This window comes from Eleginops maclovinus, chromosome 4 (assembly GCF_036324505.1).
Source record: "Eleginops maclovinus isolate JMC-PN-2008 ecotype Puerto Natales chromosome 4, JC_Emac_rtc_rv5, whole genome shotgun sequence".
Classification (NCBI taxonomy): Eukaryota; Metazoa; Chordata; class Actinopteri; order Perciformes; family Eleginopidae; genus Eleginops; species Eleginops maclovinus.
The window spans coordinates 12,926,409-12,951,687 of NC_086352.1; the positions used below are offsets into that span (position 1 = coordinate 12,926,409).

At 42.5% G+C, this 25,279-nt stretch overlaps 1 protein-coding gene across 1 annotated transcript; it reads left to right on the forward strand.

The window, feature by feature from the left end:
- Positions 1–25,043, forward strand: LOC134862666 (frizzled-3-like). Its single transcript, XM_063880678.1, has 11 exons — positions 1–83; positions 997–1,928; positions 18,218–18,414; positions 18,776–19,078; positions 19,218–19,380; positions 19,649–19,948; positions 20,207–20,458; positions 22,244–22,392; positions 22,559–22,673; positions 22,971–23,134; positions 23,225–25,043. Exons 2-11 carry the CDS (start codon positions 1,524–1,526, stop codon positions 23,445–23,447), a joined length of 2,271 nt encoding a protein of 756 aa, XP_063736748.1. The 5' UTR covers positions 1–83; positions 997–1,523; the 3' UTR covers positions 23,448–25,043.
- Positions 25,044–25,279: the final 236 nt, after the last annotated feature.

Consider the following 25,279-nt stretch of genomic DNA (forward strand, 5'->3'; position numbering starts at 1 on the left):
CAGCGGAGCAGCCGAGTACTGCAGAGAGAGGAGCCGGTGGAGCCGAGGAGCAGCGCCGAGCCGCTCGTTATTCTTCACACAAGGTAAAGCATTTATAATTGTAACGTTACTCAGGAACTATACTTCACGTTTTGCTTAATTCCTGTCGGCAAGCCAGACATACTTCGACTATAATGCTCTTAAGGAATCATGTGCGCAGAGCAGCGCGCTGTGGCTGAAGACACTGCGGTGACAAACACAGCTCCCATCAAGATTGATAAGCCGTCAGTGTGTCCCTCAACACAGCGAAGATGCCTTTATGACATTTTTAATGATGTGTGCTTTCTTAAACTAGCTATGCTCTCGCCAAAATACAGATACCGTTTCGGACTGTGACCTGTAACGGTTACTGCACCTTACAGAGGTGTTTAGTACAATTTAACGTGATCAATTTAACGCTAGCTAGCTATGAGTGCTTTGGTTTACGCAAGTTAGCTCCATTAACGGTCGACTTGGAACAGTTTGTCGCAGTTATGAATTAAACTAAATGAAGGGACACGCTCATTTGCTGTTTAATTTCAAAGGCATACTACGGAAGCTTATCATCTTAAAAGTTCAGTGGGTAGTCAACCATAAAGACACCGAGTCTCAGAGTGTGAAACATCGCAGGGAAGCGCTACTGTTGCCCGGCCAACCTCACACAAACATGAGAGTGTGTGATCCTCCGCAGGTGTAACCTTAACGCTTGTCGTGCTTTGCTTTGAACGCGTTTTCTGCAGTCTGCAACATGAACTGCGTATGACCCCGCTGACTCGACACATAATAATAATTTTGCAGGTTCAACACTGTCTATTAGAAATGCCTACCTGCCTACCACTCTGCTGAGTTCATCAGGTATTTTAATCCTGATTTTGTATTAAGGGTGTGGCTGATCAGAGACCATACCAGATACAGAACAACTTTACTCTTAGCCCACTCTTCTTGTTTGACCATTTCTTTGTATGTTTAAACCTGCAGGACCTGCTTGATGGATCCACTCCAGTGAATGTGAAAGATGAGATTTGGAGTCTTCCAGGTAATCGGATGAGATCATTTGGAGGATGATTACATGTTGTGGCCTCAACTTCAGATGTTCCTTTGAAACATCACTGGAAATTGCGTGAGGAGACACAAACAGGAGAAGAAAGAGACGCACAGTGGCCCAGAGGAGACCCCCAGCAGACGGCTGATTGTGGATTTATAATTTCAGCGACATGCTTTCAGTTTAAGAATGGAACAGGGGGAATGTGTCTTTGAATAGGGGATTACCAGGACAGGCAAATCCATATCATGTCTTTTTTAAATGAGGAACAATTCAAATGGCGCATTTCAAAGCACATTTGGCGATGCTAAATGAAAAGCAAATATTGCAATGAATGGTAAATTCAATGATTGACTCAAAGAGCCGCTCTAATCATGGCGAACAGATGAATTGAGTGTACACGCCTTGAGGATTTCCCGCTTACCTCCACCACGGACACTCCAAATGGATTCAATTGCTTCTAATGTTAAGAAGCTTTAAAAAACAATTCCTCATGTCTTCTTGGCTTTCTCAGTGCTGTCTGGGTGATGATGAATTCGTCAGACTAAGCCGCTGTGGAGAAATGTCTAACGTTAAGATGCAATCACTTGTTGGAAGACGATGTACGAAAGACTGGTTTTCAAAAACTACAACAACCTACTGCAGACAAAGAGTCTATTTTTCTGTCCTCCTCATCCCTATCATCCTGATCCTCTTCTCCCTGGTTACACCCGCTCTGTCCATTCATATGGAGTCCATGGAGAGCCACAGCGAGTTCAGCTGTGAGCCCATCAGACTGAGAATGTGCCAGGATCTGCCTTACAACACCACCTTCATGCCCAATCTACTGAACCACTACGACCAGCAAACGGCTGCACTGGCCATGGAGGTAGGTTGCTTTGCTCGTCATTCAGTTGGTGCCTGCTTTGTGTCAGTGCTCATGGGGACATTTGATCACTGCGGATTTATATTTTTAGTAAAAATTGTGCATTGTAAAGCACTGTACTGCTTAGTGTAACACCATCAAGGAGAAACAGTAAGTCAGCACCAACAACTAATGCACACGTCTTTGTCTTGGTGACATGGTGCAGGAAATGTAAACAACTACAAAGCGACCGTCTGCAGTTTCACATTGTAGTGTCAGGCACCTGCTGAGGACAAAGGGACTTTACATACAGTGCAAGGAAACTGTGCAAGAGGCACATTTATGCAGCTTATATTTGTAACAAATGTTCCAGCAAATGCTGTTGGCTGAGGTCAAAATATGTTACATTCTTATTAGCATAGCCTACATTTATTTGGCAAACCTCTGCCTAGTCAAGGCTGTATTGTAGCGTTTACGCAGTGCTAATAATTATACACAATTTAGAGATTTTTTTCAATCAACCAGCAAATCATCAATACCCTTCATCCTCAGGATACACACAGATGGTTTGCACAGAAACAATGGAGAGGCCTTGTTTTACACTGAGAGAAAAACAGGTTCCTTGCCCAATGTAGTCTGCAGGCTGCAGTGGAACAAATTGGATACACTGAGCCACACGTGGAATAAAGTGGCTTTCACACAGGCATGGAATATCAAAGAGATAACAAGAGCAGCAAAGCATTGAGAAAAAGTGTTAGTCGATCCAGGCTCCTCAGATTACAGCTCTATCCTCGACATGTTACTCTTCCTGGTAGACTAAGGTGATGGACTCACTCAGGCACTCGTGACCTTTCCTTAAAGTTAACAGTAGCTGACAGAAGGAAATATGAGCAGCAACAGAGAGATATTTTAACAGAAGGCCATTAGGTGGTTTTGTGATTGATACTTCTAAAGACATATTTTTCTGTTAGGGCATAATTAGTTTTAAGCAAAAAAGGGAAAAAGGTGCTAGGTTACACCACCTCTGAGTGCAATAGTAGGCACACACCATCCGTCTATATCATGTTACCTCTTTTTCCTTCTCCTTTGTTACACCCGAGGGAGGGAGATGGAGCGCAGAGCAAGGTGTTGCTCTTTAAAAAAACGTAATTACATGTCTGAAGGAAGTATTTGTTCGTAAAAAAGGTTTATGGTATTGCATTTGGCATTTTGACGTGTTGGTATACTGTAAGAAGACATAGTTTTTTATTTTTGCATCATTGTGTAAATCTCACTACACATGCTCAGTGGCATCTTTCCACCCATGTTATGACTCCCTGTACAGACTGCGCATTATGCTTTGGAGAACAGGAAAGGATAGCAAATAGAGTGAGATGAATTAAATCTGCCTCCAGCTGTTGGCGTATTAAATTACCCCCTGTTGGAAAGCAGATGAATTCGGACATGACTAATGTTGGCTGAGCATGATGTGTGTTTAATCTCTGGGATTATTTTTATGTTTAGTTGATGTTAATATTTTCAAAACCAGATAAATCTGAAGGCAAATTAATCAACGCTGCTCTCTACATTTTTTTTTATCACAGAAGGGCTTTTACAACATCTTCTTGTGTCAAATATGAGGTACAGGCGACGACAGGATCACTGCCGTCTGAAATATAAGGATCAAGAAAAAGAAAATGCTCCGTTTTCCTCCTACAGCTATGCATTTTATTTGAATTGATGATGACACTTCATAAGTCATAGCATTCACTTAATAGATTAAGGGCTTGCAACAATTGAGGCAATTCTTGAGTGTCATGTCAAAACACGCTGTGTCAGGGATCGTAAGAAGCATCTGTTGTTGAACTTGATTTGACCCAGATGAAGGAGCCAAGTAACCGACACCGTCAGTCCCAGCAGTCATGGAAGAGACAGCTTTCTGAAGATGGTGGAGTAGCAACATGAGCCCTTATAGTTGTCCTGCTCTGGTTCGCTTTGACCAGACATGGTAGTCCTGGTGGGATTCCTGGAGGAAATGTAATAATATCTCTCGTGGGACAGTGGCTAAATTGTGTGTGTGTGTGTGTGTGTGTGTGTGTGTGTGTGTGTGTGTGTGTGTGTGTGTGTGTGTGTGTGTGTGTGTGTGTGTGTGTGTGTGTGTGTGTGTGTGTGTGTGTGTGTGTGTGTGTGTGTGTGTGTGTGTGTGTGTGTGTGTGTGTGTGTGTGTGTGCGCGCGCGTGCGCGTGCGTGCGTTGACAGATCAGTACGTTAATGTGCAGGTATGAGATTGAGATTGTAACCGCATGAAAACGTTTTAAAGCAAAGACACTTTTTGTTAAGGATTCCACATTTAACTACTTCAGTGAATAGACAACCACTACTACCTCAGATTAAGAGGAATTGTCATTTGGAAATTATCAAAAGATTTCATGTTCTAAAAATCACTCAACAGGAAATGCGTCTTACACATCTCTTTACATCTAACAGCCATGACACAGTTTTATCTTCCTTTCTAAGAAACCCCCCACTGAGCTGGTGAAATGATTGCGACTTTTATTGTTATAGCAGTATCAGTTGAACTTTCACAGAACAGGAGCTGCGGTCCAGAGCAGCTGCACATCAGCACAGCTGGTCTAACATCTGGATGTTCTCTATCAGCAAACTAAACCTCATGAAGCCTCAGCTTTTGGTTTTCTGTGCTGTGATGTGTTGAACAGGAGTTGGGGTTTGGTGAAATATAAAATAAATGTGAGGAGATTTTGTCTGAGCATTCATCATTAACCACTTTGGACTATGACAATAAACAACTGCTGCCAAATCAGCCCGGCGTATTTCAGATGCCTTCAGGAAACTGGATCCATTGTCAGCAGCTGTGGTAGTCACTTTTTTGGGTCATGTATCGCGTGGTGAATTTTTTCACTGCCTCCGATGCGACACTTGGACTCTGGCAAATACTAGCGAGCTGTCATGCTACTTTTATTTTTGTTGTGAGGGGCCTTCAAGTCATTGGTTGAGAAATATTCAAGCCCTGGATTTAACTTTTCCACACGGCATTCTATTTTGAATAGTGTGGAGATGTGCCCTCGGTGAGCCCCCAGTTTTGGCTGACATTTAAAATACTGCCTTTTCTCCTTTTTCTTTTAGAAGTCCAAGCCAAAAATGATTATCCCAGAATGTGTGTGCATGATTAACATACTGGGCTTAATTTATTCAGTGATTGAGAGACAGACTCTTAACCGCAGAGCAGTATTTTTCTTATGTATAATTGCTGTTAACTGCACACTACTACTTCCTGGGTGTGTGAGAATATGAGTGACGGGGGAAGTTAACGGTGCCAGCTGTCATCTCTCACTAGTGCTAACTAGCTGCTAATCTCTCTCTTAGTCCCACAATGAAGTCATTGATTCCCACAGACCAACCGCCACCCCATCTGCCACAATAGTCAATTAAACCCGAGGGAAAGGGGCGAGAGAGACGGAAACATAAGAGGGCAAAGTGGAAGGAAAGGGAGATGAAGTTAGAATAGGAGATTACGTCTCGTGAAATGATTTCTTTATCTGTGTGTCTCCCTAGTTGCATGCTGTTTCGCCTGCATGTCACGTAGGAATATGGCCGATACTTTCCATCTGCTGCTGCATGCTATGGTTCCCAGAGGATGTGCTGCAGGTTGTGACATTATTTGAGCCGTGCATGTTAGACACAGAGATTTAGAGATTACATCTTTGGCGTTTTGTGTCCGTAAGAGACAACATCTGATCACATTCAAAGAACCTTATGTTGAGATCTACTTAAAACTGAAGGTATGCAGTTAAAACCGAAATTTTCTAAAAGAATATATTCACTACATATTAGACACGTTAGGCTATGTCATCAGTTTTAAATCACATTCATTTAAAAAAGGCAGCTTTTTTGTCCATTGGAAGTACTGGTGTGTTTACAGACAAAGAAAGATGGCAGAGAAGAGGGGATGTATTGATGGGTGCAATGTGCCTTCAAACAAAACTCAAGACTTTTACGAAACAGAGAAATCTTATCATGCCCAGTATTGTCCACGTTGTTAAATATTTAAATAAAAAGGCACGTATCATGCAAGAGATGCATGCCTGAGGCCTCAGGAACCCAGATGTCTGCTTGGCCGGGGACTTTCCCCTTGAGTTAATGGGAACATATTTGGCTTCTGCACTGGAGTTTTATTTTGGTGCTATTTAGGGGAGATACAGAGCATTCTCAGCCATCATACTTAATTTAAATAATCCTTCCTGTCTGAAAGAAGGTTAATGAATTGTTATTCAATCTCAACTCGATGGTAATTATTGAGACTCTGGATTGTAATGGTTAATAAAACTCGTCAACAGAAAGGTGGCCTACTCTGTGCTGACAATAGCTCATTGAGTTCGTCCGGACAATCCCAGCAAAATCTTTTGTCATTTGGCTCCTGAGAGTAAAAGAGATTACAGAGCCCCTGGTCTGACGGTCAGTTGGAGAAAGGCTCCTTTGGGCTATAGAGCACACTGTTTATGAAGCAAATAGACAGGAAGCCTAGTCCTGATGGAGGTATCTAGATCTGCCCGTCGATATGTCTTCCTGCCCACCAGGTTTTTCTTCTTTGCACGCAGATGTTTTGTAATCTCAATTACCTTCCTCCTGAATCCCATGTTTTTAAAGCAATGCTGACAGTGTATCATTTCTTTATTTAGCTCATGCAGCATTCAGTGAGAGAAAGGGCTTTATAAATAACGGGTCGCTAAGATTTCTCTTGGTGTATCCATGCACGTAATATTTGCCTTCCTCCAATTAGCCATGGAAACCATCTTACTTAGACTCAATTATTATAGTGTCCGTGCCTCTTTTTGAATTGAACACCAATCACCGCTTCATGTAATTAGGGTTCCTTTCATTCTGCTGCACTGCTGTCACGCAGTCGGAGAATAATACATACATGGCCAAGAAGCAAGGCGTATCAAACGGAAGCTATAGTCCCTATTATTCTCTTAATCTCTTCCCTTTAGTCATGAAACCAGGTTTGTTCTTTCATACAAAATCCAGTTACTGCAGGGAGCTGGCAGCGGCCTCAATACCTACATGTATTTAAACACAATCAGGCATTTTCCCTTCCTTTAGCCGGGTTCTGGTTACATGCTATAGTTGTTTGACAGTAATTTGATGCTTAGATGTTATATTGGAAAAATGCGATGGTCCATTGACATGTTTTGAAAGCTGCAAACAGAGATGATGGTGTTTAGCCTATCATGATTTAAATCATTTATTTAAAAAGGGTTTTGAAATGTCCTATTAAAATAAGGATTAGGCTAGATAGCGTGTCATCTGACGCTTGTGGTGTGCCGACTGATATTTCTCCAGTGATTAATTTGGGCTTCTTACAACTGCCTTCTGAGGTAACATGTCTCATATTTGGTTAGGGCGTTATTAATCCCCATTACTGCTGTCATGTTGCCTGTGTGGTCCCCCAGTCAAAGTTAAGAAAACAACAATGGGATATGATGAACTGACAGGCAGGCAGTTTCATACTTAATCAAGACTCTTAAGAGCTTTCCTAATCCCACAAGACCACCCTTGTTTTCTAACTCCACCTACTCCAGAAAGGAGTACTGATATGCCTGACAATGGCATGAAAACTCCTTTTCTCTGCTTGTTTTTCTAATTAAAATATTTGCGATTCAATGATTTTCATCATACTGAGGGAAAGAATCACTGAATTGAATTGTGTTCATCATGTTGCTTGCATTTAGAGTTGGAGAAGTAGATTCATTTCAGGGAGTCCCACAAAGAACAGAAGGGGAAGGTGTTAATAAAGAAGTTGAACAGAAACAGCATATCGGAGACTAAGGACTGGGAAACATTGACTGACTGACAGGGTCTGTAAAGTCTTTGGACCTGACTGTCTCCGGTGTTTGTGTTTCTCTCAGTATGGTCTCCTGTCCTTCAAAATAAGACTTGTTTGAGTAGGGCCACCCTGGGGCCACCAGGTCACCACAACAGAGAGAGTTTGTGTGTTCTTAATAGGGAGAGTTCCAAACTTGAGGTGCTTAAGCATGGTCTGTGTTTTCTTATTGTGTGTGTGTGTGTGTGTGTGTGTGTGTGTGTGTGTGTGTGTGTGTGTGTGTGTGTGTGTGTGTGTGTGTGTGTGTGTGTGTGTGTGTGTGTGTGTGTGTGTGTGTGTGTGTGTGTGTGTGTGTGTGTGTGTGTGTTTTCTGTGCATCTGAAGAGGCTGATTACCCTATTCACTGTTGCAGAGACAGACAGGTCCTCATTCAGTTTAAAGTTCCTGTTTATTTCATTTGAACCCTTCATTATCCTGCTTATTCCTACAGAGTCCATTGAAGCTGCCAGCCCAAATGAAGCAATCATTTATTTATGCTCTGAACAAAGGCACTGCCTGGTGCTGTTTTTTTGGCAGAATGTTCCCATCAGCCTTACAATGCCAATAAAGAGAGCTTTTAAGAACGATTTGAGAGATTTTGCATTGCTCAAAGTACTGCTCTGTAACCTGCTGTAAATGTAATACCACAGGTCCCCATGAATTATATTTCCTTATTACTTACTTTAACCCTTTGAGGTCAAAGCCCTTTTTTCATATGTTTGGCTCGCCTTGGCATTTTTTGTTTAGTTTTTTCTACTAAGCTGTCAATTATTTCCTCAGTTAATCGGTTAGTCATTGAAACTAGAAAATGTCCAACAATATTGAATAATGCCCATCGCTTTTTGCTCAAGCGGATTCTTTTAACTCTGTGTTATTTGACTTGACTGTGCTGTTCCATCCCTTGCTGCATCTGTGTGATATGTTGTAGTATTGTTTGTGCTAAACTTGTGTTGTATTGTTGTTGACCTCTGATGAAACACATAAATATAGGTTATCCATGTCTTACGGTCTTAATCTTAACCCATGACCCGGCCTGGGAACTGTGTCTGTGTGTGCATGTAAGCCTGGTGAGAGATGTTTAACCCTCACTGTTAAGTACAACTTAACACACACACACACACACACACACACATCATTGATCCCCTTCTCACGCAAAGTCACTCAACCTAAGGCAACTCTAACAGTTTCAGCATACTGCAGGTCCGGACCAGCATCAGCAGCAGAAGCCGTAGTGCTACTTATTGTGCACTTATTGAAATGCATGCAAGTCTCAACTTTCCAAAAATAGCTCGCATAGGAATGTGCTGAGTAGCTTCATGGATTTCTAAGCAGCTCAACGCAGTGCAAGACAGACAATTTTATTTATTTGTTTTATTTCAGTATATAATGTAGCCACCCTGCATGGTCTGCAAGTTGGTTATTGTGCATCATGTGCAGGCTCAATCTAATCGCTGTGCAGTTTGCTTGTGCACATCCATTTCCTACATAGTCCTCCCAACACTGGCCCGAACCCAGCATCCCACTCACTGTGGCTCCCCCAATTAATTAAGTCACCCTCCTTTCCCTCTCCAACTTCCAGAATCTATTAGATTATATCTCTACTCTGTTCATGGACAATCTCTTGATCATTGCTTTGTTATTAACATAACCGCACCTTTTTATACAAGCATTAGTACTGTGTTTTTGTGAATATCAATTACATTGGCATTTAAAATAGGTTGAAAAAACCCATTGGAGGAAAGATGCTTTATGTACTTATTTCCACCCCTGAGTGTTGGTTCAATGTAATAGACCCAGGAGATGCACTATGCAGGAAACAGAGGGTATATTACTGTAGGAGTTTGCCAAAAATGGTAAGATATAGAATTTCAAAGCCGTTTTGATACAAAGATGGAGAATATTTACCAGGGAACTAGTTACTTCATCATACAAATGACAAAAGTGCTTTCCAAGCTAAAGATAAAGCATTTTTCAAAAAGATATTGATAAAGTTAGCCTATACGTTTTAGACTTTCAAATGTAATGTTTTTTACAAATTAGCAAAATACTAATTCCTCGATTCTTCAAGAGCTGGAAAAAGCTTTTTTTTCCTGAATATAACGGAGCGTGGATGTAAGTGGTGAGCAGATGGATACGCAAAGGCGGCTGGGATGGTGTGAGGACGTGTGGGGGTGCTATCTGATTCAGCTCCATTGTCACTCTTGGCTCCCATCTAGGTACATCTCTATCATTTCATTTGACCCTCTCACTTTCACACTCCCTCTGTGTCGCTCATTGTGCGAGCTTGTTTGCTATACTTTTGTGCGGTTTCACTCATTAAAGGAGTCCTACCACAATGTGTTTGTGGGTGCGTGTGAGTGTGTCCGCGCACACGCATGTGCTTTGCCCTATTATCTCAATGAGACATGGTCCTGTGAGAGCCACCACATCACCTGTTGCCATGGTAGTTAAATAGGCGTAGAGGCAAGGGGAGGAATGGAAGGAGAGTGACAGACAGCAGGGGAGGAGAGGGAAATTGGATGATGAGTGCATAGTCTGGACAAAACCGAGGAGAGGAGTGGGAGGAGAGAAAAGACTGCATTAAAAGTAAAAATAGAGGAAATAAGAGATTCATACTAAGCTATTGTTTGAAGAAATTCATGTTGCTCTCAAGTGTGTTTCATCTTAAATAAAACGAGCTATGGAAAGCCTGCAAAATATGTGATATTTAGACTACAGTAAAAGCTGTGTAATCACAGTTAGGCATGGTTTGGATCGAGAATATAACGTCTCCTCCCACACCGACGAGAAGACAGGCTTTCATTGTTGGTAATATGGAGCCGTGACACACAGCAGCCTTGAAAAGTCAACCCATAATTTGTGCTTTGTTCATTGTGGTCTGGAAAATGCAGACATGATGTAACCAGAGAAAGATATAATTTGAAGTTGTTTCAGACTGTATGAAAGAAGATTGATACTCATTAATGACATTAACATTTCTACATCTAAATTAGATGAACCATTCCTCTTGGAGTATTTTGGCCTAGCCCTAGAGTTTCCATTTGGGTTTGTCTTCAATCTTTTAACCTGACATTCAGTTTAAATTGGTTAGGCAAGGGGTTGTTTTGTTTCATTCATTCAGCTCTATTCAGTCAAAAGGTGACAAAGCCAATGTTATTATCTTAATAACATAAGAAGCTGTTCATTTGACATTTTCAAATGAAGATCGGCTGAATCTATTCCCCAAAATCCGTGGATAGATCAAAGGAATTTGTAGATAAATAAATTAGAAAGTCATACCTTATTTTATATGGATAAAGCTAATATTTAGTTGTTTTGATGTTAAAGACCTGAGAGCTGCAGTCAACCATGTTATCATCCAAGTATTTTATGACTGGGATGGTAAATATCTTACTATGCATTGCGTTGTAACAAAGGGCAAAACGTAGCTTTTGAGATAAAGTATGGCTCTTTTAGGTTAGAAATACAGTAAGTCATGGTTGTTTTAAATATGAAATAAAGAATACAAAATTGCAAGGAACATCCCAAAAGAAAAGCGATTATGCTACATTGATGGGAAAGCCAACAAAAGAAATGGAGATGACTCTAGAGATGAAAGCTAAAGCAATCAGTCTTAAGACAGGATTGAGAGTTTTAGGGAGCAAAGAAGTAGGCATAGCAAAGGTAAATGCATGTTGTCGGTAGAAAGAGTAAACAAATCATGACATGAGCTTGATGATAAAAAATATACCTTGGGTGACTGAACTGAACCCAGAGGATGAAGGTGCAGGTGGGTTTAAGACATGAACAGAACAAAGGACAGACAGAGCATTTAGTGTGGCTAAATAACTCCTCTCAAACCTGAAATGACAGATAACGTAGGGGAAGTCTATGAATGCTGATGATGGAAGAGAAAGTGAAGGAGGAGGAGGACAAGTGCATGTCAGCGTAATTGCCAGAGTAAATGGGAGGCAAGGAAAATAAGAGGTGAATACAGGAGAAAGGAGATAGGAGGAGAGGAGGAGGGGAAGTGAACGTGAAGGGGAATGCCATTAACGGCTTTGTTCGCTCCTCCCGACTGAACGATGGCTGGACACGGAAAAAAGGAACAAATGAATGAAAGAGAGAGAGTGTGAGAGAAGGGTGCCCCTTTCTTGACCGTCCTTTCAGAGATTATGGAGGAGAGCATCGCGGACCGTTCAGTTCATCTATTCATGGCCAACGCCTGTCTCTCTCACAAGCCTGCGAGAGGAGTGAAGAGGCAGGCACATAGCCAGAGAGTGAGAGAGAGTGTGTGTGGTGTGGTGTGTGTGTGTGTGTGTGTGTGTGTGTGTGTGTGTGTGTGTGTGTGTGTGTGTGTGTGTGTGTGTGTGTGTGTGTGTGTGTGTGTGTGTGTGTGTGTGTGTGTGTGTGTGTGTGTGTGTGTGTGTGTGTGTGTGTGTGTGTGCCTGCCTTCTGGTGTGAACCGTCTATGAAAACACTTGAGCGTGAACGTAGAAAATGTTGCTGGAGATGAAATCTATCCAGTAACTGTGGCAAAGAGAGAGGCAGCAGCAAAAAAATCAGTGCTGCTCTCATAATAAATAATAAAATAGGAATAGGAGGCAGGCTGGGGCAGATGGAGCAATCATGTAATTGCTTCATGATTGTGAATTTAAACGGTGCACGCTGAAAGAAAACAAGTGGCTTTAATGTATGGATGCAGGGAAGGTAGATGCAGTTAATAGAGTGCTAGGAGGAAGAATAGGGTTCGAGTTCTATAATATAGTTTGTTTAGAGAGATATTAGCTGTGAGAGCTAGTAGAGCGGGCTATAGCAGGCATGTTAAATTGTAGCCAGCTAATGGAGTTAGATCTGATGTGGTCTGACAGTATTTGAGCTGCAGGGCCCGGAGGACTGATTTGAGAGTGAGTTACTGTGCGAGACAGATTTGTAAGAGAGGAAGAAACGGAGCCAGATGGACGAGGTGTAGCGGCAAACAGCCCGATATTTCTCGTCTAAATTCCTCATCGTCGTTGCATCATTGCAGTAAGATCTGCAAGAAATGTTATACGGCATCAAGCAGTGCATTAAAAGATCAACATTTGAGTCCTTTTTTTTTTGCAGGGTTATGGGATTAAGGCTGCTGAGTTATTACTTGATAGGTTAGATTCATATTAATGTTTCAAACACACAGGTTTTTACCAGTCTGAACATTCTTTCAGTTTCGTTAGTTTGGGGCAGTTGAGATGAGCCCTCAACATTATAAACACAACAACATAAGGTATATTAAAGTCCTCGGTAAGACGAGGTAGACGTAAAAATGATTATATGTGGAAAGCCAGAACCAGCTGTGATGTCGCACACTGGATCACAGTTTTGAAACCAGAGGAAGCAGTAGAAGAACTTCTTGAAAGCGGGCCTTGCTGCCAGTTCAGGAGCTGTTTCTGTGGAGGCTTAGACCCAGCAGCCTGTCACCTTGATCTGACCACAACACAAAGCTGGTGACAGTTTCAGGAAGTATGTGTGTGTCCGTCTCAAGTTCTCACACTCTAAACACTCCTTCCAATCCATTTGACTCCCTAATCCACCGAGAAACCACCACTCTTTTCTCCATGCCACTCCAGCGTTTCTCCCTTTCTCCTCCATTCCTCCCTCCCTTCCTCCTCCTCCACCTCATACATTTGGAAATGCCTGTGTATGGGTTTCAGCATAGTTGGCTAACTGGATTTTCTACAACCGTTCTAAGCCCAAAACCACACACGCACGCGCTAGCTCAACAACGCACCGGCTAAACGCACCTTCAAAGAAATGTAATAAGCTTGAAACAAGATGTACATTTTACAGTTTTGTAATTAAAGTTTTACGAGCTTTTTTGATGAAGTAAAGGAAAGAAGGAAAGCAAAGTAAAAATAAATAACTGGAGCAATAAAAAGATTCATTTGTTTTTCTTGGCGACTGGTTGGATTTTGGTTTTGACATTAATGTATTTTGATCTTCGGCCAATTTAGATAAGATTTTTGGCAGAACTGTTGAAGAAAAAAACTAAGTACAGACAGACTTCGGCAACAAATCCCCTCTACTGCATCTGGTGCTATGATAATGTAAAATTACAAATCAAAATGGAACTTATTTAAGTATTAAGTAACAAAACGTAGCACATTATCTTAAAACCCATCAATTTATAACTCCATTATTTTTTCTTTAATAAACTGAAAATCATGTATCAATGGTTTGTGGATTGTGCAGATATTCATTTAATAAGGGGGGGGGATTTTCAGTAGGAAAAAGTAGCCACAGAAAAGCTATCTGATCTTTTTGATACCAAACGCAACAACCTGACAGGACACTTTATCCAACCAGAAAACACGCAACATCTCCACACTTTTTAACGTGATGTGCACAGCTTTCCTGCTATTAACTTTACAGCAGTATTTCCAACTGGTGTTTAAATGCTTGCATTAAGTGGCGCTGATCATAGGACTCTTTCTTCCGTTTAGGGTTAGGGTTCGTACTTTACTTTGCGTTTTTTTTCCTTCTTCTATTTCCTTTTTCTCCGCCTCCCCTGGGTTTCTTTGGAGAGAGGGAGTAAAGAGAAAGAAACTTAATCCCTCTATTGAACAAGAGGTGGGCCAGTCAGGGGCTTTTTTCTCATTTCCCTCTGTGTCAAAAAACCCACCCTGCTTCTTATTCCGAGTGCAAACAATCGCCCGTCCACATCACCAACTCACACGCACAAATGAACCTTTCCTTCCATTTTGGATTTTATTTTCATCTAGGTTTGATTTTAGCAATCTGATATTTTATTCCTAAGTGTCGTTGTTGTTGTTGACGGTAGCTGTTGTTCTGTGTGCCCCTTTTATTAGAAAATATGTCAAAACATTAAATTAAAGCGTAATTCAATGTTTTTCTGTCATATTGTAAAGAATATCTGCAAATAAAAGGCTTGTGTTATATTTTTTTGATGCTAAGAATATGACTTGATATATAATTGAGGGAAACATCCCCCATTAAATCCTTTGGGATGGCCTAATTCATGATGCATGTTTTTCTACGCAGCTCTGAATCAATAGCACTCATGCTTCAATAAGGGCTCTAATGAAGGACGCATTTGTGAAGCGTAAAATGTTTTTCTGAAATGGTTCTCACAGTTGCCGGATGGATTGATGTTTTGCTTCTGCTAAATGACATGTTTCTCAGGAAATGATTTGCTGATGGTTTATACATGCCACATCTAAATATTGCAGCTATCTCATTAATCACTTGTATCTCAGTGAAACAAACAAAGAGGTTCCATTTGGCAAAACAGCATAGCTATGTATACTGTATCTCCACCGTGCGGGTGTGCTGTGGATCTGGTTGCTTTTATATTTGTAGAGATAAAATTGTGCTTACAAGACAAAGATTGTGTGTGTACCTTTTGTCTGTCACGACTGGAAGCAATTTCTGTCCTCCTTTGGATTCAGTCCACTTCACAGTGAAGGAAGGAAAGAGATAAACAAGCAGGAAGAGAGCTCTATTGCAGGAAGCTGATTCTCCCTATCCCTTCTTCTCGTCTTCCCGTCCTTTAGGAACTGTTTGCAAGTTCAGGGCTTAACCACTCTCCCTCCCCTCCTCTTCCATCACAACTGACCACAAAATGCCTGACAATTCTCTCTGGTCTTCCTCCATGGAAATCTGATTCCCCCCCTCTCTCTCGTTGGGTGGCACAGTTAGGCCACTTAATATCAATATTCTCTTTGTGGTGAGAGATGGGGCGGCAATTGCCCTGACCATAAGAATAATTGCACAGATATCTGCGCACATGCATTGACTTGTGCACGCACACAAGCCTTACACACTCACACACCGGAAAACACGATAACTAGGACATACCCAGAATCCAAGAGACAGTGACACACACATGAGAAATGGGCAGAATGGGGACACAGAAAGTGGGACTCACACATATTGGCTGTAGTAGGAGGAGGCGTAAAGAAAGGCTTCATTCTGCTGTGCAGTGGAGCTCATGCACAGAGCACTCAGTGAAGTGTAGCCTCAGGCTCAGAGCAGAAGTCTGAGTGAGGGAGGTGGACAGGCAAGGACAGAGACTTTGACTTCCTAATGTATGTTAAATACACTTTGCGTCGGACATATTATAACACATTTCATAATGGAGGGGTCCCTTTTTTTGCACTTGTGCTCAAAACAATTAAGTATAAGAGTCTTGCACACATGGATATACTGATACACACACGTAGCCAGACCCTAGCTCAGGATTTCCTTCTTTATCAGGGGGTTCAAATATGATTCTGATCACCAAATAAGATGTTACCTCCTTAAGCATCTCAGTGTTTTAGGCAGCAGCAGCCCCCCACAGTCTCCTACTATTTTTCTACTGTAAATGAAGAGTGTGCATGTGAGTCAGTGAGTGTGTACATGCGCACTAGTGTCCTGCATCTGAATGTTGGTATGAAACTGTTACCTCTGTGGGACAAATAAAGGTATTCTGATTCAGAAAAATATCATATCCTGGTTACAAAAACCACCAATGCTATCTAGAAATCTCCGATAGATACATACTTTGGCATGTAATGATGTCATACAGGTGTCTGAATATTCTTTGTTGACTGAGGGGAATGACATGCCAGACAGAAACCTCTGTGCTGTTATAATAATATTTGTACCCATATGAATAATCTGGTTTCCTTTTTAAACAACATATCCCTAAATAGGTCAAAACCAGATTCTCTAAACCGTAATCCTAATGCTCAAACAGCCAGAGAAAGGTAATTATGTATTTATGTTGGAATGTTCTGTTTATGTAATATAACATTGTGGTTCTGATGACGGACCTGGATGAAGTGTAGTCGACATTCTCATGTGCTTCCCACCCCGACATGGTGAGGCTTGCGTGTCCACACATTAGGGGTAACACATGAGTAATAAATGCATCAATTATTGAATGGAGCAGAGTGTGAGTGTTCATGCTTATATGTGTTTCTGTGCAGAACTCCAAACTATGTCACACAGCTCATGCACCGCTGCACCCATTTACTGGTCGACCATCTCTCCAATGCGCAGATCTAGAACACAGCAATTGGAAACGATCAAAACACACTCAAGAAGTCCAGGCTCCACACAGAAACATGCTTAAAACACACACACGCGTTCACTGATGCATGGGTATTTGCACAAACGCACTCATACAGCCCGGATACAGTAGCTATTGTGGCAAGCAATCAATGTAAGTGCAGTGTTTTGTGTCCTATGTACACATATTTCATACACACACACAAACACGCAGAAACACACATTGCTCATTGTTCTTGTTTCCATTCACTGCTCACGGTCATGGTTCTGCTCTGATTTCTCTCGTAAAAGCTGCATTGATAAACTCCGCTCCAGTGCAGCTCCATGATGTGAACTGTTAAATAGCTGAATAGATGCAGGTCACTCTGCACACATCACCCTCACAGAGCAGGGTGCATAAAGTTGCTGTCAGGCTCTGATTTATGAGATGTGTTGGATATATCCGGTGTGTGTTTGTACAGAAGATCAAGAGATGTGAATCTGAGCAGTTCAGTAAGACTTTATGAAATACATGTCCCTTTAAATACGTTCAAAGCCGTTTGCATCGACACATTCTGTCTCGTCGGAATTGGTATCCTCATTTAAACATCTCTTTTCATATGAAGCTCTCAAACAACGACAAGGGAAAGTGAGCGACTCACATTCACAAATCTCGGTACCAGTGCTGGACTGTGCATTTTCAATTTAATTTCTGTGGAACAGCAATTTTTTGGGTATAAAATTGATGAATAATTTACTCCTCGGCATGAGCAGAAGTAGCCACCAGCTAACAGAAGATAGGTGTTACAGAACTACGCTCTCTCTGGAGATAGATCCAGTGCCTTTGTGTCTTTATGGAGAGTGAAGTAAGCTCACACAGCCGTATGTCAGCAGAAGAAGGAAACACTACTTGTCCTTTCCCCTCACTCATATTTTGTCAATTATTCTGGTGGATTTGAATGGTCAGCCTGAAGGTCAGCCTGAAGGTCAGCTTGTCACTACAGAGAGCAGGATCTATAATTTGTAGCGTGTTTGTTTGTTCGGTGTATTGACTGTGGCTCAACCTCCAGAGCTCTGTCTTTGCTGTCCCCTACTTCAAAGGGATGTTTGGTAATATGATTGCCGGCTGCTATACATGTTTCATGAGCCTCTTAATATTGATGGTATACTGAGTAGTATAAGTTGCAGTAGAGGAGTTAGAATACATTTACCCGCCTTCTGGCACTCCTCTTTGATGGCTATTTTCAGGTTACATATGAGCCTTCTCATGTTTGCCACTGATAGCACGTTAACCTTCCTTCCACGCGCCTGACAGATTTAATAACAACCCTGTCAATTCCTGCTGATTTTGGGAAGAAACTTTGGATTGCAAGAGAGAAACTGTATCTTTACAGCGTCAGCAGGTAAACACAAATCAAAAACTAAATAAATGTCTCCTTCACAGCCGTTCCATCCCATGGTGAACCTGGTGTGCAGTGCCGACCTGCGGATGTTCCTGTGCGCCCTGTACGCTCCGGTGTGCACCGTGTACGGCCAGGTGTCCATGCCATGTCGCTCCCTCTGCCAGCGGGCCAAGGATGAGTGCCACAAACTCATGGAGGTATTCGGAGTGTCCTGGCCGGATGACATGGAGTGTAGCAGGTGTGTATTACATTTTAAAATAACTCACTGCTTGAAAACATAAACAGTGTCATCACCAGCAAGGTGTTGAAGCATCTGAATTAATGGTTGCAGTAGTGTGCCGGTTTAAAGGTCTACCATTGTAGGAAAATTGAAAGTAATCATACCAAAAGGCAGGATTGAGTGTGTGAGTTAAAGGTACAGGCAGGAACTGTCACACACCTATAGTGTATGGACATTTTTAATGAAAGGACAGCATTTAAAAAGTCACAGCTGATAAGATGCTATAGGGCTGATAACATGTAAACGTATATTTATTTTAGCTCTAGAGGTTCTGAGAGGTTTTAAAGTTGCATCCTTTGACCAAATTATTGCTTTCCAGGTTCCCTGATTGTGACCAGCCCTATCCCCGTCAAGAGGACCTGCAAACAGACTCTGACCCCACAGACGAGTCATCCATGACAGTGTCCAGAGAGTACGGTTTCTGGTGCCCACGAGAGCTCAAGATGGAACCGGACCTCGGGTACTCCTTCATGGGCAAGAAGGACTGCTCTGGCCCGTGCCCCTCAATGTTCTTCAACCAGAAAGAGCTGAACTTCATGCGCTACTTCATAGGAGTGGTGTCTATTGTCTGTCTCGCCGCCACGCTTTTCACCTTCCTGACGTTCCTCATTGATGTCACCAGGTGTGATTATTGTATGATATCACTTCCAAATTTGAGAAGGATCAAAAGAAAAACTGAAATGTATCACCAAAAAAAATAGTGACAAATATTTGTTTACTTTTGTTCTATTGTTTTTTTCTTCCTTCTTTAACCTCACTAGGTTTCGGTACCCTGAGCGGCCAATCATCTTCTACGCTGTGTGTTACATCATGGTGTCCCTGGTTTTCTTCCTGGGCTTCCTGTTGGAAGACAGGGTGGCGTGTAACGCAGCCAGCCCTTCCCAGTTCAAAGCTGCAACCATTACACAGGGCTCGCACAACAAGGTGGGAGTTAAACTTCATTTCCATCCAATATCAACGCCATAACATCACACGTCTCTTGGTCACGTTTCTGCTTCGAAAAGCCTGTTTGGAGTCTGACGTACTGATTAATCATTTAAGCTTAAACATTTTTAACATGAGAAAGCTCAAAATGTATGTCTTACAAACCCAAGTAACATGCCTTTAGGATGATTAATTCCGAGTTGAACGCGTCTTAAATTTTTCATCTAATGATTGGCTGACTGATCAAAGGTCATCTCTTCTGTCTCAGGTCTGCACCCTGTTCTTCATGGTCCTATATTTCTTCACCATGGCGGGCAGCGTGTGGTGGGTCATCCTGACCATCACGTGGTTCCTGGCCGCTGTGCCTAAGTGGGGTAGCGAGGCCATTGAGAAGAAAGCCCTCCTCTTCCATGCTGTGGCCTGGGGCCTCCCGGGGGCCCTGACTGTCACCCTGTTGGCCCTGAACAAAATTGAAGGAGATGGGATCAGTGGAGTGTGTTTCATAGGGCTGTATGACATGGACGCCCTGCGGTGGTTTGTTCTGGCTCCGCTCTGCCTCAACGTGGCGGTGAGTACAGTCAGAAGACTGATGAGTCGGGGGGTGGATGAAAGAGCTGATGAGTAGGTTGGATGGATGGGTTAACACATTAATGGGTGGGTGGAAGACATGAAACAAGAGTGTGTTGTTGGCTGGAGTGATGAAGAGACGGAGAGATTAGTTTATGTGGTTGACAGTCTCTTAGCTTGTCAGTCATCCATGCGTTTATAAAATAATTAAATATAATCTCTCATGAGTCTGACTTCTCATCCGTCTTTCTGTCTCCAGGTGGGGGTCTCCCTCCTGTTGGTGGGAATTGTGGCTCTGAACCGGGTGCGCATGGAGATCCCTCTGGAGAAGGAGAACCAGACCAAACTGATCAAGTTCATGATCCGGATGGGAGTGTTCTCTGTGCTCTACCTGGTGCCCTTGTTGACTGTGATCGGGTGCTACATCTACGAACACACCTACCGGGGCATCTGGGAGAAAACATGGATGGAGGAGAACTGCAAGAGCTATCACATCCCCTGCCCGTACAAGGTAGAGAGAGAGAGAGTTTGTGTGGTGAACAAACATATTTAATTGAATTTAAAAAATGTATGGTTCTCCAGTGAAAAACGCTATGGATAAACACACACACACACACATACACACACACACACACACACACACACACATATATACAAGAGTGGACCAATGACCTCTCTTGAAATAAGTGTGAACAGAATTTTTTAACCTCTCCCTTGCAAATGTTCTTTTCCCGTCAGAACTATTACTATGTCCCTAAGCCAACACAGTGCGTGCGTGTGTCTGTGTGTGTGTTTGAGTGAGTTGGAGAGAGATAGCTGGCAATTCAACATGTGTGTGTGAGCAGGTATTTGAGGAGGCAGCGCAGCATGCATCATTAGCTCAGCTAATACAGCTCTCAGGACCGACTCCACACAAAACGACCATCTCTGTTTCTCCGTGTCTTTGTCTCTCACTCCTTCTGGTGGTTCTCACACACTTACTCCTTTCTCTCAGCCTGTCTCCCCCTCCACTCTCTCGGTCTCGCTCTCTGTGTCTGTGTGTCTCTCTCAGGGCCTGCTCAGTCATGCTCTGCTGCCTGTACTCTATAACGTCTTTGTAGCAATTGTAAAGAGTAGTGGGAGTGTGGTCTTTTATGCAGTCTGTTGCTAAATTAATAACTGAATAAATGTGTAGAATGCAGACACACACACAGACCATGAAGGCAAACAGGCACACATTAATCTTAAGATATCAAACTTTCCGTCAGGTGTGTGTTTATGCTGAGTGCTGTAACAGTGGTTTCATAATAGAGAGGTGTCAGCTAATTTGTGACTGACAGGATTTATGAGAGGGTGTGGAGCAGGTGCAAGTGCTTATGTTACTTGTTAGTGTATGTGTGTATGCATGTGTCCCGAGCTGTGTGTGTGAATGCTCACGAAGAGAGACCCCCTTTACGTCCTATTGTAGCTCTGGAATTTCAATATTGCTCTGCGTTATTTGAGCTTTACCCTGGGGGGGATTTGCATGCACATTTGTGTTTGTGTAAAGGGTAAACTGCATGTTTCTGGATAATTGGAGATTTTGCGGTCATTGTTCAAGTTCAAGTGACTTCATTTCTGTGTGTGTCATCTAAACCGGAGACATTTAATCTGAGCCGAGCGAGACAGACTAAAGCTCATTATTACAGACCGTTTCTGCTTCAGGGACTGGTTCTTCTGTCGAAAGTAAAAACTGCTATTCTTTTTAAAAAGTCCTCCTTCATTAAGAGTTATCCTTAGGAGATGTTTTTAGTAAAAAAAATACAGATTGATTTTAAACTTCACAAATCTATGACAACATTTAATTTCTCTATCATGAATGTGAGCACATTTTGTATTTGATCATCCTATTGTTACTGATGTGCGTCTTTGTTAACTGCTATGGTTGGCCTTGTTTACGAATACAAAGTTGGTTAAAGAGCAGTTTCAGTTCTTTCCTCTGTCACACAGCTGCGGTGCTCTCCTGCCCTCTGGTGGCAGAGAGAGGCTCCTGCAGTTCAGCTGCTGAACAGCTGGGATGTCTTCACCTCTTCATCATTCTCTGTGACTGACTGGGCTTAAAGCACCGCTGAATACTTTCTGTTAATGTGCTAGTATTCTCAGTGGCACCCTAAACATTTTATATTTCTTTACTATGTTATAGGAATTTGTCCTTCACTTTAAAACTGAAATGCAATAATAGCATATTTCCTCTAGCTCTTGTACATTCCAGCTGTATTTATAACCCCCCTCTGTCGTCTTTATTGGATAAACGTGGAGTTGTTTCTGTTCTATTCAGGTGGAGCAGACCAAGCGGCCAGCCATGGTTCTGTTCCTGATTAAATATCTGATGATGTTGGTCGTGGGGATCCCCTCTGCTTTCTGGGTGGGAAGCAAGAAAACCTGTTTCGAATGGGCCAACTTTCTGCACGGCCGCCGGCGCAAAGAGTAAGCAGAGAGATCCAACTGCTGAACTGCTATCGGATAATATTTTTCTTCTTATGTTGTATTGCCTTTGTGAATGTATTGCTTTGGACAGATAACCGGCAGTAATTGAATGTGCCAACCCTTTCATTTATTCGCCATATTTAACCTCTCTCTCCTCTCTCTGCAGCAGTGGGGTGAACGAGTCCCGTCAGGTTCTGCAGGAGCAGCCAGACTTCGCCCAGTCTCTGCTGCGGGAACCCAACACCCCCGTCGTCAGGAAGTCAAGAGGTACATCCACTCAGGTAGGACTGCCAGGCACAAAGGCCAACACTCATCTGCCTCACACATCTTCACAGCTTTGAAAAAAATAAGTCAAAGCATGGTAGGGTGAATAAATTGAAGAAAAGTCATAGTATAGTAGTGGTACAGTTCATCACCTGCATTGGAGCTAGTTATAATATTTTCATCTAAAAGATGGAATGAGGAAATGCAGAATATTAAAAACAGTATGTTGCATTAATTTAAATTATTTCAGAGAAGACGCCTTCAGTTTAATGCCAGTAGTTATTACATCTATCTGACCTTTCCTCCTCCTGCAGGGCACATCTACCCATGCCTCCTCCACCCACTTGGCTGTCCTAGACGACCTTGACGAACCAATCAGAACTCACCACGGCCCCCCAACCCTCACCAGGAGTAAAGCCAGCAGCGTCCACAGCAAGACCAGTTACCATGGCAGCCTGCGCCGCACTCGTGACGACAGGTAGGGTAGGAGGTCCATGAGCATTTGTCCGTCAGAAGTTGTGAATCAGATGAAACTAAGTCTCTCCCACCCCCGCCTCTCCTCTCTCAGGAGCGATTCTGTGGTTTACCGAGGCACAGAGCCACGCAGTTTCCATGGCAGCATGCCACGTCTCGACCACCCGCTCTCCGGTCATGGCAGCATGCATCAGATAGACGGCCCCTCGAAGCACGGCAGCCAGCGAGACATATCTGAGGCCCCCGCGACCCTCATCACACACGGAGCATCAGGAAGTGACAGCCCAGCGGCTGCGAATGACGCCACCAGCGCCTGAGAGCATAATCCTGAGGAGGCTGTGGACGCCTTTGAAGATTTGCCCTCTGCTGATACACACCGTCTGTGTTAAGTGTTTTCCTCTGAAGGTGGGGAATGTTCCAGTGAGTGCTGTGTGGTGATGTTGGTGTTCCGCGCTGATCAGCAGCGCGGAACACCCTGGATCAGTCGGTAAACTCGACTGGTCTCTCATGAGTCAGTTTCACTGTAAAGCTGAAGTTTGTTTACATAATTATTTGAATTTACAGCGGATGCCTCATGAATGCCTGACTCAGATAGTCTAACAACAATACGATCATCTCTTCAGACGTCCGATGACGTGCTGACTTTATTCAGGGATCACTTTGGTTGTGCCGGGTAAACCACTGGATAAGAAACAATGGAAGAGAGGCAGATGGATGACCGGTCTTTTGAAGGCGTCACCATCTTGCTGGACCTATATAAATAGCTTTTTTAACAATCTTAATGGTTTGCCTACTACTTGGTGATGTTTCACTTAAAAGTGGACTTATTTGAGTCTCAGTCTTGACCAAGACTCAATTATTCCCAATCCTTGTTTGCTCTGGACTGCAGCTCTTAATGACCGATGTTTATCAGTGTGTGGCTTCAGAGTCCTCTCAGTGTGGGCTTAATGTGAAATCGTGGACCTTTCTGTGGTTTAGTGACTATTTTTATACTGTGAACTGTCTGTCTGCTGCTGAACGCGTCATGTAGTGAACGTGTATGTTTGAGTGTGAGAGTGAGTGAGTGAGGAAAAGGGATCTTGATGTTTTAAACTTTAATTCTCCTCAATGGTAACAATAAAAGCACAAGGGAGGGGGCTGAAAACCATGTTACCCAGAATGTAAAAAGGTTGTTTCAGAGTCAGAAAGATGGAGATGTAAACAGACATGGTCAGGGGGAAATCTGCTCACTCACATTTGTTCCAGCTCATGTGGCTTTTGGGCCTTACAAAACAAACACAACTTTTCTACAGACAGTTAGAAAGGCAGCTTTGAAGAAAAACAAGATGACAGTTAAATCAGTCAATTACACGATTGGTCAGTTTTCAGTCACCCAATTTATGTCATAGAATCCAAACCCTAAACATATTCAGAATACTGATAAAAGTTAGCCAACAGCAAGAGTAATTTAAAATTCAAAAAGACATCTATCACTCTCATAGCTGCAGGAGCTGGAGAGAAAAGAGTAGTCAAACTGACAAAACAATATAACAGTGCTTTTATTCTGACTCCTCTCACTCTCACAGCTGCAGGTGGTTTACTGGTGCTCTGCAAAGTGCTTCTTTCTGATTTCATTTCACTACTTGACTTGATATGCAGCTAAACAACTCTGTGCTCCTGGCTCGTGTTTGTTTGTTTTGTTGTTCGGACATAGAACTCAAAACTGACCCAAAGAGGTGCAGCCGTGTATAAAAACAGAAATGTTGCAACATTTTATCTGCCATTATTTTACGTTAAAGTAAATGTAACAGGAAATGTACTGAGTATTGTAAGTATTTTTCTACGGTTTGTGTTCCCCATCCCTCAACCCTGAAGACCCAATGAACCTACCTCACCTGTATCCCCTGCCTTCTCTGTACCTACACACACACACACACACACACACACACACACACACACACACACACACACACACACACATACACATACACATACATACACATACACATACACATACACATACACACACACACACACACACACACAAAGATGTTTCTGTAAGGAAATACACAAAAAAACTGTTTGGAAAAAATGACATGCGCTTATTTTTGAACATCCTTAGAATCTGTAAAATGTAGATTGATATTGACTCATGGGTTCTGCCTTCCTT

Excerpts from the sequence above, each read along its gene's own strand:
- LOC134862666 (XM_063880678.1), top strand. The coding sequence starts at position 1,524 with ATGTTAAGAAGCTTTAAAAAACAATTCCTCATGTCTTCTTGGCTTTCT. Across the intron at positions 18,415-18,775 it reads GATGACATGGAGTGTAGCAG|GTTCCCTGATTGTGACCAGC; the intron begins GTGTGTATTACA and ends ATTGCTTTCCAG. Across the intron at positions 19,079-19,217 it reads TTCCTCATTGATGTCACCAG|GTTTCGGTACCCTGAGCGGC; the intron begins GTGTGATTATTG and ends TAACCTCACTAG.